Source organism: Achroia grisella, unplaced genomic scaffold, assembly GCF_030625045.1.
Source record: "Achroia grisella isolate CSIRO2021 unplaced genomic scaffold, CSIRO_AGI_Agris_v1 utg4646, whole genome shotgun sequence".
NCBI classification, from domain to species: Eukaryota; Metazoa; Arthropoda; class Insecta; order Lepidoptera; family Pyralidae; genus Achroia; species Achroia grisella.
Genome location: NW_026712876.1, coordinates 137,749 through 154,354, shown reverse-complemented (window position 1 = coordinate 154,354; position 16,606 = coordinate 137,749). Strand labels below are relative to the sequence as shown.

The window sequence follows — 16,606 nt, the reverse complement described above, 5'->3', positions numbered from 1 at the left end:
TTATGTAACTTCGTTCGCAACGATTTTCGTATGTAACGTAGTGAAAATGACGTCATCTGTCAATAATGCGATCATATAGACGCCATTTGACGCTGTCAACTAGCATTGCAACGTAAACGCAACTTTACATATCGATAAAAATTATTTCTATCGAATGTCGATTTAGTAACCTCGTTGCAACGTCACGTAATCGCTATTTTACCGAAATGACAGCGTGGAATTGAAACGGTTTTTACATTATGAGAAACAATTTAGAAGGTGTTTCTTTTGGTTACAATCTTTAAAATATCAGCATTAGCAGCATTATTTATCTTGTTTTGGTAATTTTCAGTATTACATATATTTTTATTATATTAAATATTACGTAGAAAGTCGTGAAAAGGTTTTAAATTTATTAAAATGGGAAAATTGTCACGACTCACAACACGACATCAGTGTTGCCAATTCGATATTTTATTTTCGTCCCAAATCACATAGAATGTTGTATTAACTAGAGTAAATGTTTAATATAAAATTAGGGTTGATTATGATATTAATATAATTAAAAAACTATTTCAATGAATACGGTGCTCTGTGAACGGAATACAACGTTTATGATGCTCTGTGATTTGTTTAAAGTAAATAAATTTATTTGTTTAAAGTTTTTAGAATTATGTACAACTTTAAAAAGATGTGCCCATATCATTTTTTATATTATATGGATACCTACGTACTTACCTAGGTATCTATAGCAGAAAAGAAAATTTAATTTGTAGGTTAGATTAATATTATTAATGATTATAAATAGTTTGTATAAAATATGCTTTTATATTCAAAATTATTAACCTTATTTTTTCATTAGAATAGAATAGACTTTCTTTATTTTATTTTATTAAATGTCTATTAATAAAATTAAAATAAAAGAACAAGTGAACGCTGCAGTATATTTTGTAATTTTTGAACGCAATAATAATTGTTTCAAATCAACCAACTAGTGTAACAACCCAATAAATTAAAATGTATCCCTCTAAAGGTATAAGCTATCTAATGTACTGACTTTTTAAATTGGTCGGATTAACAATATTCCGCTGCAACTTCATAGTAGTGTTTTATCGATAGAAATGATTTATGTTGCGGTCATTCGACCTTACTTGATCGCATTTTTTAAATTGAAATGATTTCATATTGCATCACAACTTCAACAGAAACAATTTCATATCGTGTTACATAATTAGCCCACTGTAAGTCAGTTTCTTTGAAGTGAGGAAGAACAAGATGTTAAACCCCTTTATTGTAATAATTCTACCATCAGTAATATGGGTCTCATATATTAAAAGAATGTCAGTTTTGTTGTGATTGATAAATAATTCCACATCTTGTTTATTACGAGGCAAGCCTAACTAATTAACATTCCATGTAGCAATTCCTAAAATTGTACTTCCTTACATTTGGCAATTAATGTTGTAAGAAGTCCCATTAGGGTTCTCATCTGTTAAATGAATGTCTATTTTTTCTGATTGTTTTATTAAAATTTGTTAATAAAAAAAGCAGTAATAAACTTTCAAATTATTAAATGCTGTTGAATAACATTTTTCAGAATGCCTTTTGTACGATATCCAACACTCTATTATTAAAAAAATTGTTTTTTTTTTTTTCGGACTACTCTAATGCTGTTGGCCGTAGCTGGCCTTTACAGCTTCACCGGACGTTATGGGGCGAGTGCAGATGGCACTCCAAACCCGCGGAAGGACTTATGGAGCGGTTGAAGGTCAACTCCTGCCCGACGGATACGACTTTAGTATGAGGGCACCACTAGGGGTTCGAACCTCGGCTCAGGCCGTCGTAATTTCGATCCCCGTTTGAATTGGACGGGGGATCGATCGGAAGGGAAAAAAATTGTTCGAGTTTCTGACTTTATATATTTGAGGCGCCATGTTCAATATAATGTATGTTGCCATATTGAATATAAGCAGTAGACAAAACACTTCCAACAATAACATTCAAAATTTGTTAAATTCTAATAAGTAGTTACGAACATTCCATGGAACAGTTGATGTTCTCTCATTGTCTCAATTATTCTACAGTTAATAATAATAATTCACAGTAATTAAGAAACAAAAGATATTGATTTAAAAAATTGTATACTCTTATTAGGCGGTTTATATAAAATAGATACGATAATATCATATTACTCACGATGTACAGTTTTGAACTCATCAAAAAAATAAACGGAAAAATAATCTTCATGATAAGTTTATTTTGTGCATATACTGTACATGGCTAATAATGCGCTTTCTCCAACTGATACGGTATGATTTAAAAAAAGAAGAATTATTTTTATTTGGTTGGCTATGTTGTGTGTTGTGTGTACACATATTATACGGGTGCTGCTCGTGGAGACTAGTCTGTTCATGTTGCGAACACTGATTATTATTTTTTGTTCTTTGCGATAGTATATGCTGGTGGTCACTCTATTCTCCCAAATTTGAATTTTAATGACTGTGTATTATTGTAAACATGTATATTTATTTGAAAAAAATACGAGGGGAGTTTCTTGTCAGTTCTTCTCATCTCGATATCATTCCGAACTGGCGGTAGATTTGACTTATCATAAGAGTCTGTAATGGACCTACATGAATAAAGATAATATTTAGAATATTGAATTTTTTTTAATTTTGAACACAAAACATGTAAGCGACGCGATATCTACTAACATACATAGATATTCCATCAAACTCTTGAATATATTTTTTATTATTTTAGAAAGATGTACTATGCAATAATTTAGTATTAATGTATGAAATATATCCATAGACTAAAAAATATGAATTGCGAACGTGACCCTGTGATCTGACGTAATTTCTTTGAATGTGAACGCGTCATGGCCACATGACGCCATTTTGCTCTTTTGTCTTTTACAAACGTCACCTTTTCCTTTGGTGAGCAAGGTGTGTTCACGTGAGGTTGTGTGTTCCCTTGACTATAGGTCACACAAACCTCAGAATTCCGTGAAATAGTCTTGTAAAATAAAAAAAAAAATTATAAAATTCATAAAAATCCAAAAAAATAGTAAAATAACAAAAAAGTTAACGGGAATCACTTGATTTTAATTTTCAAGTACGTAAGCGTGCAACGTGGTCTAAGGAATGCGATAGTAGTCATTATAAAGAGAAAGTGAAGCTGTTCTACGACCAAGTTAATGTTATACGTAAGACGATTACAGTGAAATTAACACCATGAATCCTGGTCCTCCAAATTATCCCATGGCATCTCTATATGTCGGAGACTTGCACTCCGATATTACTGAAGCCATGTTGTTCGAAAAATTCTCTACGGCTGGTCCGGTGCTCTCTATTCGCGTTTGTAGAGATATGATAACTCGTAGATCTCTAGGTTACGCCTACGTGAATTTTCAGCAACCTGCTGACGGTAAGTGCCAATTTTGATGTTAATTATGTTCAAGGTTAATATTTTATGTATCTATGACTTTCCTCCGTTTACTTATTGTGCAACGATACATAATGATTGCTATTTAATTTAAATAGGTATATATCTTAGTTGCACAATATTATGTTTTCACTGCTAGGTTCGTTGAGTAATTGTACATGGTACTTTATTTTATTAATAATTTTACTGTTTAGGAATGCCACGCTTTCACTTGTAATATAATGATTACTATTAAAATTATTATATTAACGATAAGAATGCACATTCACTTAGTATTTTTATATAGATAATATTGAAATTAATGTTGTGAGTACATTTCATATTCACAAGAAATATTTTTGATGTTGTCCTTTAACGGGCAAATAGTCCTGACTCATCAGGTAATCAGAGAAAACAATATGTAGTAGATTGTTGAAATGTGAATTTGTAGATCATTATTTAACTTTTGTTGGTAGTTATTATATTGGCTAACAATACCTACCAGTTAAATGAACTTATAATAAATTATAAGCCCATGATAATATTCATTATATGTTTAGTACTATAATTGTGGAGCAACACCTACATTTCTTATATGATCATTTGAAATGGGCAAATACTAAAAGATAAAAAAAATTATAAACATTTTTTAATTATTTATTCATTCTTGCAATTATTTCAGCTAATTTCTGTTGTGCATAAGAAGGGTAGGATAGAATTTCTTTTAATGGAATGGTGCACACATCATTGCTAACTGTATATGGAGGCAGGGCACCAGTAGAGGGTAATAAGATGAGTATGAGGTCAGGTCAGTTAGTCCACTGTGACAAATTCACTAGCAATGTAACATGATTTTTAAATTGAATTAGGAACCAGCAATGTACCATGTCATATTAACCATGAGGTCAATATGACTTTGGTACATTGCTAGGAATGGGGTTATTAATCCCATTACTAACAATCCTCTACTGAGGGGGTATGGCTGGTTGTCTTTTAAACCATAGTTTTACCAGGAAAATAGTTCCCATAATTATGATGGTATATTTCTTACAGTTTAAACTTCAAGGTTTGAACTGATTTTCCTTACTTAGTATAACAATGTGGGTTTCGGCTACTGGCTGAGTATTTATACTAATAATGAGTTAGTTAATTTGTAGTGACTTAAGCAAGTAGGTAATGACCTACCAGCTTTTATGGGTGGGGTGTGAGTATTATTGAGAACAGAGGTGTAACACTTTATTCTAATATTTGCCTAGATACACCACAATGTAGTTTAATAAACAACAATATAGATATTAGATTTCTCTATATGGATGTTTATATTTATGAGCTGGTTGTCACATCTCTTCACATGAAGTATGCTTGTGGTCATTTCAATTAAATAAAAACAATTTCATTAAAATAATTGTTACATTATATGATGTTATAAACTTAAGATTATTGCTTAAACATTAATATTTGTGTTATCATTGTAGCTGAACGAGCCCTGGATTCTATGAATTTTGATATGATCAAAGGAAGACCTATTAGAATCATGTGGTCCCAAAGAGATCCATCATTGCGCAAGTCTGGTGTAGGAAATGTTTTCATCAAAAATCTTGACAAAACTATTGACAATAAAGCAATGTATGATACATTCTCTGCGTTTGGCAACATTTTGAGTTGTAAAGTGGCTCAAGATGAAACTGGCGCCTCTAAAGGTTATGGATTTGTTCATTTTGAAACTGAAGAAGCGGCCAATAAATCTATAGATAAAGTAAATGGCATGTTGTTGAATGGTAAAAAGGTTTATGTGGGCAGATTCATCCCTCGTAAGGAACGTGAAAAGGAACTTGGCGAGAAAGCCAAATTATTCACCAATGTTTATGTAAAGAATTTTGGTGAAGAATTTAATGATGAAATGTTAAAAAAAATGTTTGAAAAATATGGTCGTATTACAAGCCATAAAGTTATGTATAAAGATGATGGAACCTCTAGAGGTTTTGGATTTGTAGCATTTGAGGACCCTGATGCAGCTGAAAGAGCCTGCATGGAACTGAATGGCAAGGAGCTTGTTGAAGGAAAACCTTTATATGTGGGACGAGCTCAAAAGAAAGCAGAACGTCAGAAAGAATTGAAACGTAAATTTGAACAATTGAAATCTGAAAGGTTGACTCGCTACCAAGGCGTAAACTTATATGTGAAGAACTTGGATGATACTATTGATGATGAAAGGCTACGGAAAGAATTTGCTCCATTTGGCACTATAACTTCGGCAAAGGTAAGTATATTACTAATTGTACTGACTAAAAGTAGACTGTAAAAAGTTATTTGCTTGGGTTCCTTAGTCTCTCTTATTTCAGCCGCCAAGCAGCTTGCTTTGTATACTATGTTTTGGTTGTAGCGTTTGAGCACATTAGGCAGTGAAATTACAGCATAAGAGATGTGACATCTTAGTCGCCTAGATTGATATGATGATAACTTAACATCAATATTGCTGTGTGACATTTGTCTTTACCATCAGGTGGACAGTCAGCTAGTTTGACGTTCTAATTATATAGTAAAAAAAATACATTTCAATAAAATTCTTTAAAATGTAAATAAACCTTTGTAATGGAAATAGTAACATTATTAAACAATTAGTAAATAGTAATGGTTTTAACTGCATCATTCACTACTTTTTGAAACATTAATTAAATTCATTCTCTAAATTGAAAATTGAGAACAAAATGGCTGAGCTAAATTATTGATTGCATTGGAATATGCGAAAAATGTTTCTTTGGTTTAGACCAGTGATTCCTAAATTGTTTTTGTTACATACCAACAAAGACCTCAAACCTTGCGTACCCCTTATTGTAGCAATCACACTAATATTATACATGTAAAAGTTTGCGAGTATGTACGTAAGTACGTTGCCGCACGTACCCCTTGATGCAACATCATGTACCCTTGGGGGTACGCGTACCACTAATTGGGAAACACTCAGTGGTTAGGAGGGGGGGGGGGGTCGCTATCTCGCATGATACAAACATTTATATTAATGTGTATTCGTTAGTGATTATTTGTCTTGGGTATTTACTGCGTATATTATGTATACATTTGCAAAAATATATATCTAAGTATTACTATTCTAAAACAACGGCAGGCCGTAAAATCGTACCACCACGCCATGTAGATTTAGATGATTAGAGACTTTAAATTTAAGGCTAGATATGATAGAAGCATTACGCAAATCTATATGTAAAGAAAACCTAGCTCAAGTTGCAGCAACAAGGTTAAAATGATCCCCCAAGGTGTTAATTTTTTTTAATTCAACCACGCGGTCAAGATTTTTTTCTCTTTCGGATAGTTGTGATGATTTATTCTATCTCCTACGTCAAGTTTATTGTGTACTTTTGAGATGCCCAGTATATAAAAAGGAATCCCTATTTCCCTTAATCACAGCATCACGCGTGACCTGTACCACGGCTGCACCGATTTCGCTATTTATTTTTTGTTGTGTTTGTTAGTGCCAGGAGAAGGTTCTAATTAAAAATAAAACTAATAAAATTGCTCGGAACATTAGAAAAGTTAATTTGATCGTTAAGTTTTCTTCCATGTAGAAATTCTACTATGTAAAATGTGCAGAGTCATTCATAATTAAGACAGGACAGTATGTTGCAAACTTGATAGTCATGATCTCTGTAAATCTATAGCCTTATTACATAATGCATGAAGAATTTGTGTTGCATCAGTTTGCACTCAATAAATTATCTCATTATATTTGTAACTAGCTACTCGCCCCGGCTTTGCACGGGTGTACATGTATTATATATATTTCATTATTACCTTCCTCTTGAATCGCTCCATCAATTAAAAATAACCGCTTCAAAATCCGTTGCGTAGTTTTAAAGATTTAAGCATACATAAGGACGGACAGAGTGCGACATCGACTTTGTTTTATACTATGTAATAATGATATGTTAGCCCGTAGGCCAGATATCCAGAACAAAATGATAATAATTGATTAAATTGGCTGGGTTGGCAATAGATTAGTATATGGTCCGTAAATAGTTATATCTAAAATTAGGTTTAAAAGAATTTTCTTTCCTGAACCCTTAGTAACATTGTATATATGCCAAAGTTTCATTGTTAATGTATTTTAGTGTTCTTGTTGTTAATTTATGTTCTTACTAAATTAATATTTCCCATTTTCTCATCAGGTAATGTTAGAAGATGGTCGTAGCAAAGGTTTTGGATTTGTGTGCTTCTCTTCTCCAGAAGAAGCTACTAAAGCAGTTACTGAAATGAATGGCCGTATTGTGGGTACAAAGCCACTGTATGTAGCATTGGCTCAACGAAAAGAAGATCGTAAGGCCCATTTAACATCGCAATATATGCAGCGTATGGCCAGCATGCGTATGCAACAAATGGGGCAAATATTCCAGCCTGGAGGTGCAGGAGGTTACTTTGTTCCTACAATTCCAGCAGCGCAGCGCTTCTATGGCCCTGCTCAAATGACACAAATAAGACCATCACCTCGTTGGACTGCACAACCACCAGTGCGCCCTAGCACTCAGACTGCTGCTTCGGGCTATCCAAATATGCAAGCACCATTCCGTCCAGCACCAAGAGGCCCAACTCAAGCTACTTTACGATCTTCACTTGGGGCTAGACCAATCACTGGACAACAGGGTGTAGCTGGTGCAGCATCTATTCGTACACCACTTGTCACACAAAGTGGTCGCACTGCTGGTTATAAATACACAGCAAATATGCGTAACCCTCCAGCGCCACAGCCAGCAGTACACATTCAGGGTCAAGAACCCTTGACAGCAACTATGTTAGCTGCAGCGCCACTTCAAGAGCAAAAACAAATGCTAGGTGAACGTTTGTTCCCCCTGATTCAAAGAATGCACCCAGATTTAGCCGGAAAAATTACAGGAATGCTTTTGGAAATTGACAATTCTGAACTTCTTCATATGTTAGAGCATGGAGAGTCTCTGAAGGCTAAGGTTGATGAGGCTGTTGCTGTTTTGCAAGCTCACCAAGCTAAACAGCAGGCTACCAAGAAGGACTAAAACAAGAAAACTAGCTAATAATACTGTATGCTAGTTGCAATAAAGAAACTTACAAGAACTACTATTATTGCTAAGTTCTTGTTTGTTTTTTATAGCTTTGAATAATATTTCTATTGTTTTAAACAGTCCCGCTCGTAAAAATAAATGAATAAAAATTGAAAAAAAAATTAAATCGTGGAATTTGCACTAATCCAAATAATTATACACTTGTAATACAATTATGTGCATTTCCACAAACAAAAATACGAAACTATCAACATTTCTATATTTGATGGAGTAATACCACTAGACTTTTTACATTTACTAAGAAGAGGAGTATTGGGTTTGATTTAAGTTAATTTTTCTTTTTTTTATATCTTGAGTCTGTCTGTCTGTCTTTATGTTCCAAAGTTATCTTGTCTTTATTTTCTCTTCAGTTTGCTATTGGATTTATCTACCTTGGATTTTAAACTTGGTCACCAATGCAACTGATTAAATATACTTATATTTCTTTGTAATATGTTACGTATTATATATTCTGTCGAGTATTCATTAATACGAAGTAGTTTTATTTATTTATCCTAATAGTTGGTAATAATCCTAATAAAACCTTTTGATATTTTTTACTAAAAGCAGAATAAGTTTCTATAATGTATATTTTTTATTTAATATGAAATTAATAATGAATTACGAGAGGCAAACTTTGTAAATTTTTTTATAGATTACTTTTAAAATCCAACATTACTAGAAATTTAGAAAGTTTGTAGACGCGTCTTTTCTTCAATCGATTTAAATTGCAATTGTATGTTCTGGACTATATTCTAGATTGTACATATCGTATGTTTGTTTGTAAACAGCCGGCAAGTTGTAGGCTAGCTAGTAATTATCTGGTGCTATTCTTGCTAATTTAAACTGCAAAAGTTAAAAAAGCTTAAAGTGCAAAAGATTTTGCTTCTTTTTTACATTTTTACTGCTGACGAATTTTAATGAAGAAATTGTATAATTAATACGGATGTAGGATACTTTTACTCGAATTCTCTCAGCCATAACACCGGCATACCTACAGCTAGTAATATTATAAATGCGGAAAAGCGATCGACTTTTACGCTTTCACGCCTTAATCAAAAATGTCATGTATTGATCATATTTGTAAGCAACTGGCTGGCTACTAGTGGAGATAGAACAAGCATAAATTAAGGAAAGTTAGCCTATCGTGGCGAATTCTGCAGGTTCTAACTACGATGGCTTCCAGGCAAGACTGCATAGACGTCCACTATATGGTTCATTATGAGCAACCAGGACAACAATGCGAAATCCTCACTATAGGTTATATAATGGGCGTAATAAAAATCGACCTCGCCTATCTACAGGAGAGCTCTTTTAGTGTGTTTGTTTTGAATAATTTCATCAGCCAACTTTCACTCGAAAGAAGAAGCGGACAACTGTCCTAGACAGAGAAAAACGGAATCAACTACCTACAGATAGTCTGACTTCAATAAAACAAGTCATCTGGTTTATTGAAGTCAGGTAGGTTACTATAGCTAGCCGTTTGCAATTGTAGACCAATATATGGCTTGATGTACGTAGGTAGGTTACAGTAGGTTTTTGATGATTTTTCAAAAACTATTTATATAGTAGTAGTATTAAGTTCAGAGGAATTTATTATTTTCTCTACAATGGGGTAACGTGGACTAGCCACGAGTCCCAATGCTAACAATAACGTAATGGGTACATCTGCCTGCGTCAATAGTATACAGTAGAGTATGATAAGGTGAGCATTATGTCGGTGAAGCATATAAGCATACAAGAATTGATTACTAATTTGTTGTAATAGTTAATAAATATATCAATTATAAGAGTGTAGGAGGATAATTTCTACATGAAACTGCCTGACGATCTTAGCAATGTTAGGATAAATCCCTTACTTTTGAAAACCCAGCATTGGCAATAAGGTGCGGTTTTGATGATGGTGACTGCGTTTGTCGGGCGTGTCAGTATAGATATTTAATGCAGAAATTGTCTTTCCTTTTGCTGCACTAAATCTCAGAAAGGCAAAAAAGGAAAGCAGCAAAGTCTATACATAGGTATGTCATATTTCGTTTTATTGTACTTTTTGTATATATTATTTTTTATAAATTTACTGTTATTCAGACTGAAACTTACTTGACAAAGGGAAGATACAGAGGGTACTTTGATTCCTTATTATTTCATTTTTAATGTTTGAATTAATTTTAATAATTGGTTATCTTCTTATATATAAAATTTGTGTCATAATGTTAATTACCATGCTCCTCCGAAATGGCTAGACCGATTTTTATGAAATTTAATATGCATATTCAGTAGGTCTTAGAATTGGCTACTATCTATTTTTCATACCCTAAGCGACAAGGGTTGTCTATCACCAACACCTATGTTTTAAAAGAGATTTTAATTTATATGGCAAAACAACGTTTGCTGAGGCAGTTAGTAACGGATGATAATAATAGACTGCACCCCATATTATTAGTACCTAATCGATAAATTGTTTAGTGAAGTCATTTGATTGATAGCAATATGATGTAAAAAGTAATAGTAATCGTGATTAGTGGAGTTAATCATTATAATTAATTAATTAGTTTATTAAGGCTTCATGAACAGCCATTCAAGGCTCTGTATGAATGATTATGAGCCATAAAGTTTCGTTATAAAAATACGTATCATTATCACTATTAGTGCAAATAAGCCTGTGGCAGGCCTAACTAACCACATCTTATATTAAATTGATTTTGCTATAAGTGTGGTGTGTGTCTAATGTCCATAATTATGATGATGATGATGATTTATATAGATTTTCATAATCATATCATCTACATTGACGAAAGTCTGATGGTAAGTAGATACCGCCGCATACATACATTGTTATCACATTATAGGTACCACGGGTATAGTAATAGTTACTACTATTACTATACCCGTGGTATAATGTGTTGTACTTACACATGTAATATTTCGGTCCGCACTCGAGAAGAGTTAGTGAAGACGTAAACAAATGGAAGGGCCATTTGTTTACGTCTTCACTAACATAGATTTAAGTTAAATGTAAAGTCAGTCTACGTCCTGACTTCGCGTCGAATAAACGCGTTATACACTATCTAATAAACTTACTAATGTACCTACAATAAATCGTACAATTATTCTACCTGTCTACTCACTACCAAATACTACAATAAATAATATATTATGTAGCGCCAACTCATCACGTAATATACATATAACGCTACAGTGGTGAGGATAACCACCGCGCTACAACGTTATTAAGTGATGCCAGCTATGCCCTCATGCATTGTCATGCTGCAGAACTGAAATGTCATGCCTTACTACACTATAATTTTCTACCATATCTCACCTTTCAACCGAATAGCGACTTATGTAGCAAGAAGCCTGGGGACCTGAATACATGCCAAATTCCCCTCGGTCAAATTAAGTTAAATTTGGGCATATGTACCTAGTTATAAAATTCAATAAATGAAGGACAACAGTCATTTTGATTATGATTGACTAATCGTTAATTAAATTAAGTTTCTGCCAACACTGGCTGTGCCGGCTTTAACGCTATAAAATGAAATGGCCCAGTGGAAGATGATAGAATGGTCATGAATAGTTGCGATTTCATTCCAGGGGAATCCATATAGAGGTTGACTTGACTACATTGCCAGTAATGAGGTTACTACTAATTCCACACATAAAAGAATATTAGGTACATAGCAGAAGCGTAGCGTGCCTTGGCGGTGCCCGTATAAAATTTATTTTGGGGCCCCTTACGAAGGGTAAAGGCTTATTTATAGCTGATGCGAGAAAAAAAGAAATTGCTTTTATTGTCATTTGTGAAATAAAAAGAAACTGGGAAATTAATTTTGCTTACGCTCGTTAGGGGCCTCGTGGCCCGTATAATTGATACGGCAGATTACGCCCCTGGTACATGGTATGGGTATATCCAGGAAATATTCTATTATCGGGGGGTGGGGTAGTTAATAATGGGGAGTAATGACGCATTTGCTAGCACTGTACCATGTAAGATCGACCTCCACGCGATTTCCCTGGAAACCATCGTGGCTAACTGAGCTGACCTCATATTATCATCTTAAGCCTGCCAGCGTATACTTACCATTAGCGCAGGTGGGTGGGGGTAGAATTGCATTATCATTATCATCCATTAAAAAAATATCATCTGTGATATAATATATCTACCATATGAGCTCTAGAAAGCCTATTTCAGCCGCTAAATAGCTTGCTTTGAAATGTTTTGTAAGTTGTTTTTGGTACTAGCGTAAGGTGAAAATAAGCAGTTGACAGGCAGGATAAGAGTCTTAGTCCATTGCAATAGCATTATTATTTAAAACATTTAATAGTAATAATGTATTTATTTATTTAAACAAGGTTTATCCACAAATATACGGTTACACAAATAATTGCATTTCCATATATGGGGAATGCAATGTTCAGATTTCATAAACCATTATTTATAATGGATAATGACGACCTAATACTCCTTTCAGTACTAAGATTTAAAAAAAAAAAAAATATTTGCTTTTTAAAAAGTACACAGTATTGTAAAGAGACTGCCTATAAAATATGTCTGTACAACACAGGTAAATTCAATTTGACTTAGTATGACATAATACTTGTTTTTACATATAACATATATGACTACACCTACTTTAAGAGATGTCTATTTAATTTTTAGCATATTTTAAGTATAGGATATTAAAATCAATTTAGGGATGTAAAATGATGCACAAAACCTAATTATAAATATTATCAAGTGTATTAATAATATTGGTACATGTACATAATATTTCACATTAGTATATTGGTGAGGTTCAAAACCGTTATTGCATACTAGAGCTATTATTTCTAATCAATAAAAACAATTTGAACAGGCTACAATTTACAAAATACACACTGTTATTGTAGAACTAAACCAATTTTACTTGGTGTCATAGTTGGACATCTCCAGTTATACAAATAGTATTGCAAATTGCCATCACCAATACCAAATTTCAGTGGCTCTAAAAATTCTTTGTTTTCCATCAAATCTAATGCATTGAAAACATCAAACCCAGAATTTTTTGCAGTTATCAATGCATCAAGCATTAATTCTATCCATGGAGTCTTTGTAGACACATTATAAAAGGAATATGCTGCTTTCAATGTCTTGTGAGTTGGATGATACACAACAGTAGATGGTAATGTATAATAACTCACAAAGTCTGTTATAGAACCATCTACAGCTTCAACAACAAAACTATCAATAATGCCCACCTGGGGAACGAACCAATGTTTAAACTCATCTTCAGAGAATATTGGTGCCAAATCAAACTTTTTCAAGTAGTTATTCAACAAGGTCACAACTTTATCACAATCTTGAGTTTCCATTTTACGAAAACCTGGAGTTTTTGGTAAATCAGGAAGTTTAAACAACTTAAGTGTCCTTTGCATGGTCATATTTCTTGATAAATGGCTGAATTTTATGTCAATTAATTTTTTAGGATTGAGGGATCTATGCCAGTAGCGACATGTGGAAATTGGTTTAGGTAACACAATACCAGCCGTGTAAACACCTTGAAAGACACCAGTTAAATTAACCCTCCGGGTAATTTCTCTAATGAGGACAGGTGCCACTCTTTTTGATCGAAGCTTTTTATGTACACATAAAAAGTTAATTTCTACAACTACCTGCACATGGTCATATATCCTTAATTCAGCTGGTGTAGCAGATATAAAACCAACCAACCTCCCTGATTTTACCACACGGACCCCACAATGCCATTCCATTCTCCATCCAGGTGGCTGGAGAGCCCATTTCAAAAACTCTGTTTGGTAATCAAATCGAAACATGCAATCATCATCTTCAACATAGTTTTCATTAAGCAATGTATACAATTCTTTGAGTACTAAAGGCTCATTTAAATTCAGTGTATCCCATTGAAATCCATCAGGAAGTGTAAATGGTTCTCCTCTAATATCTTCCGGAGATTTAGGTGGTTCAATAGGCTCATTAGAAACAATTTTCTCATCCATTTTTGGGACTGGCTGAGTAGACCAAAACTGATACGATTTATGCAAAGCTTCTTCAGTAGTCTTGGCAGGTTTTTGCTGAAGATTTAAAACTTCCATTGCCATTTTTAAATCTTTTAGCGATATATTTTGATGAACATCTCCGGAATTAGGAACTAATGCATCTGACGGACCCGACACATCATGGTCGCCATCACCACCGCTGCGGTTTTTCTTAGATTTACCTTTTTTTTTCGGATGTTTGTCATCGTTTTCTCTTTGATAATCATTAGAATGAGATATTTTATCGTCTTCCATTAAAAATTGAAGATGATGAAGGCGATATCAAAAGGAGAAATTGAATTTGATTTGTTTTTGATTAGGTTTAGTTTATTAGGGCGGATAGGCCAGCGATCAGCGGTCAAACCATAGTTTTTTTTATTTATTGCGTATTTGGCAAGAAGTTATCAAAAAGTTTTAGATACAGATTCACAGTACTTACACAGAGAGGCTAATCTGACAGGTACAGTTAGACGGGTTTGTATACATAATTACCTAATAAATAAGGTCATTTGTTAAGCAAAATGATAATACGTTAGGCCAAGGGGAAACATTTGGATGTTTTCTTAATTAGTTATTTTTCATTCGTAATTTTTTAACCATCGATACTCATGTATCAGTGACAACATCGATAATAAGGCCGTATGGTTGTTTGCCACCATAGTAGTATAAAAAAAAAAACAAATATCCCCAACTGAAGAATGAAAACACAGACCACCAATATTCGAATGAAACATCCAAAGCAGAAACTCTTAGTTTATACTTTCTGATCTATCCTTTGTTGGCAACACTGATCATCTGTCCCGAACAATATTTTGTCATCTGTGTGTTTTAAATACATTAATTAATACATTAATAATTCCTATATTCGTAATTCTTAATGTTCAAAACTTTTATTCCGTATTAATACACAATAAATTAATCTTAATTTACTTTGATATTAGTACCAGCAATCATTATTAGCGTTTTTGTTTGGTAAATTGGCATTAAGCATAGCAATATGTGAAAGTGATAGTAAATCGTCAATAATCACTGTTGTAAGACTGATTTCTCTTGCTTACGCGTCAAAAATTATTTCAGCATTCCTTTTAATAATGTGGGTGGAATGGATGAAATAATTAACTAGGACCAAGTGTTACGTTACCTTGCTGTATCTTACAAGAAAAGGGTACTTTTGCAACTGTTGATATTTTTCACCGGCAATATCGAGTAAGTAAGTGCATTATTTTCAAAAGGTATTTAAAATTAGTGAAATCATGAAAAACTGTGCTTAAATATATGTTAAATGAGAGCGAAAGGTGAAAAAAAGTGTTACTTTTTTATGTGTGTGTGATTGCAAATAAATGGATGTAAGCTCTTTGTAGAGTTTATATCCTTTTGTTTGCATTTCCATTATAGTCTAATTTTTACAAGTACTTCTTTACAAAAGTCTGAAACTATGAATATATTCAAACAACATGAATTGTTAATAATTGGAAACAGTCATATTACAAAACACAAGTTTGTGCAACTTACGATTAAAACTAACTGTTGACAATTTTTTTAGGATAGTACAAGTACTATCCTAAAAAATTGTCATGGTGAACAGAAATAATAGTGACCAATAAAATATATCCATGTATTCAGAGATATCTCGCATCTATCTGTAATAAATCTAAATTATTTTCATTGTTTGTGGTCAGTACAGTGATCCACATATTTATTTACGTTTGTACTTATTTCAGGAAGGAATTGATTCTTGACATGCAATCATTTCTGTAATGAAAATCTACATGAAATATGTTTCATTGCTCATGGTTTAATACTGCTATGTTTTCTTATATATTAATTATAAATTTGAAATAAAAATAAAATAATTCTATACAGCTAACATCTTTGTTGAATTTAGCCAAATATTAAAAAATTCAACACTGGGTTTTTTTGCAAATCTAATTAAAATACAATTACAATAAATTAAATTATGTTAAATTATATTGCATTAAATTATGAATCCCTGTTCTATCATATCCTACAAAGTGCATGCTTAGTTTGCAATAGCCTAGTATGGATTTAAGCGATTCTCATAAATTCTGATAATAATATTTGTA

The 16,606-nt window shown here is 33.0% G+C and overlaps 3 protein-coding genes across 3 annotated transcripts in view; 2 read left to right on the top strand and 1 right to left on the bottom strand.

Moving 5' to 3' along the window:
* The first annotated feature begins 2,894 nt into the window (after positions 1-2,894).
* Positions 2,895-8,981, top strand: LOC131845404 (polyadenylate-binding protein 1). The gene is made up of 3 exons (XM_059194467.1): positions 2,895-3,408; positions 4,881-5,665; positions 7,587-8,981. The coding sequence occupies exons 1-3, from the start codon at positions 3,216-3,218 to the stop codon at positions 8,442-8,444; spliced, it is 1,836 nt and encodes a 611-aa protein (XP_059050450.1). The 5' UTR covers positions 2,895-3,215; the 3' UTR covers positions 8,445-8,981.
* A 3,999-nt stretch (positions 8,982-12,980) lies between these two features.
* Positions 12,981-14,893, bottom strand: LOC131845405 (glycylpeptide N-tetradecanoyltransferase 2). Its single transcript, XM_059194469.1, has one exon. The coding sequence runs from the start codon at positions 14,775-14,777 to the stop codon at positions 13,368-13,370; it is 1,410 nt and encodes a 469-aa protein (XP_059050452.1). The 5' UTR covers positions 14,778-14,893; the 3' UTR covers positions 12,981-13,367.
* Positions 14,894-15,349: 456 nt separating this feature from the next.
* LOC131845390 (tudor domain-containing protein 7) overlaps positions 15,350-16,606 on the top strand; it is a 35,849-nt gene continuing 34,592 nt past the window's right edge. Inside the window, exon 1 of the mRNA XM_059194446.1 lies at positions 15,350-15,728. The gene's annotated coding sequence lies outside the window, so the exon portion shown is untranslated. The remainder of the gene's footprint in view (positions 15,729-16,606) is intronic.

Bases quoted from the DNA above. Each gene is read 5' to 3' on its own strand.
- LOC131845404 (XM_059194467.1), top strand. From the start codon at position 3,216: ATGAATCCTGGTCCTCCAAATTATCCCATGGCATCTCTATATGTCGGA. The intron at 3,409-4,880 runs GTAAGTGCCAAT...TTATCATTGTAG, and splicing joins TTTTCAGCAACCTGCTGACG to CTGAACGAGCCCTGGATTCT. The intron at 5,666-7,586 runs GTAAGTATATTA...TTTTCTCATCAG, and splicing joins GCACTATAACTTCGGCAAAG to GTAATGTTAGAAGATGGTCG.
- LOC131845405 (XM_059194469.1), bottom strand. From the start codon at position 14,777: ATGGAAGACGATAAAATATCTCATTCTAATGATTATCAAAGAGAAAAC.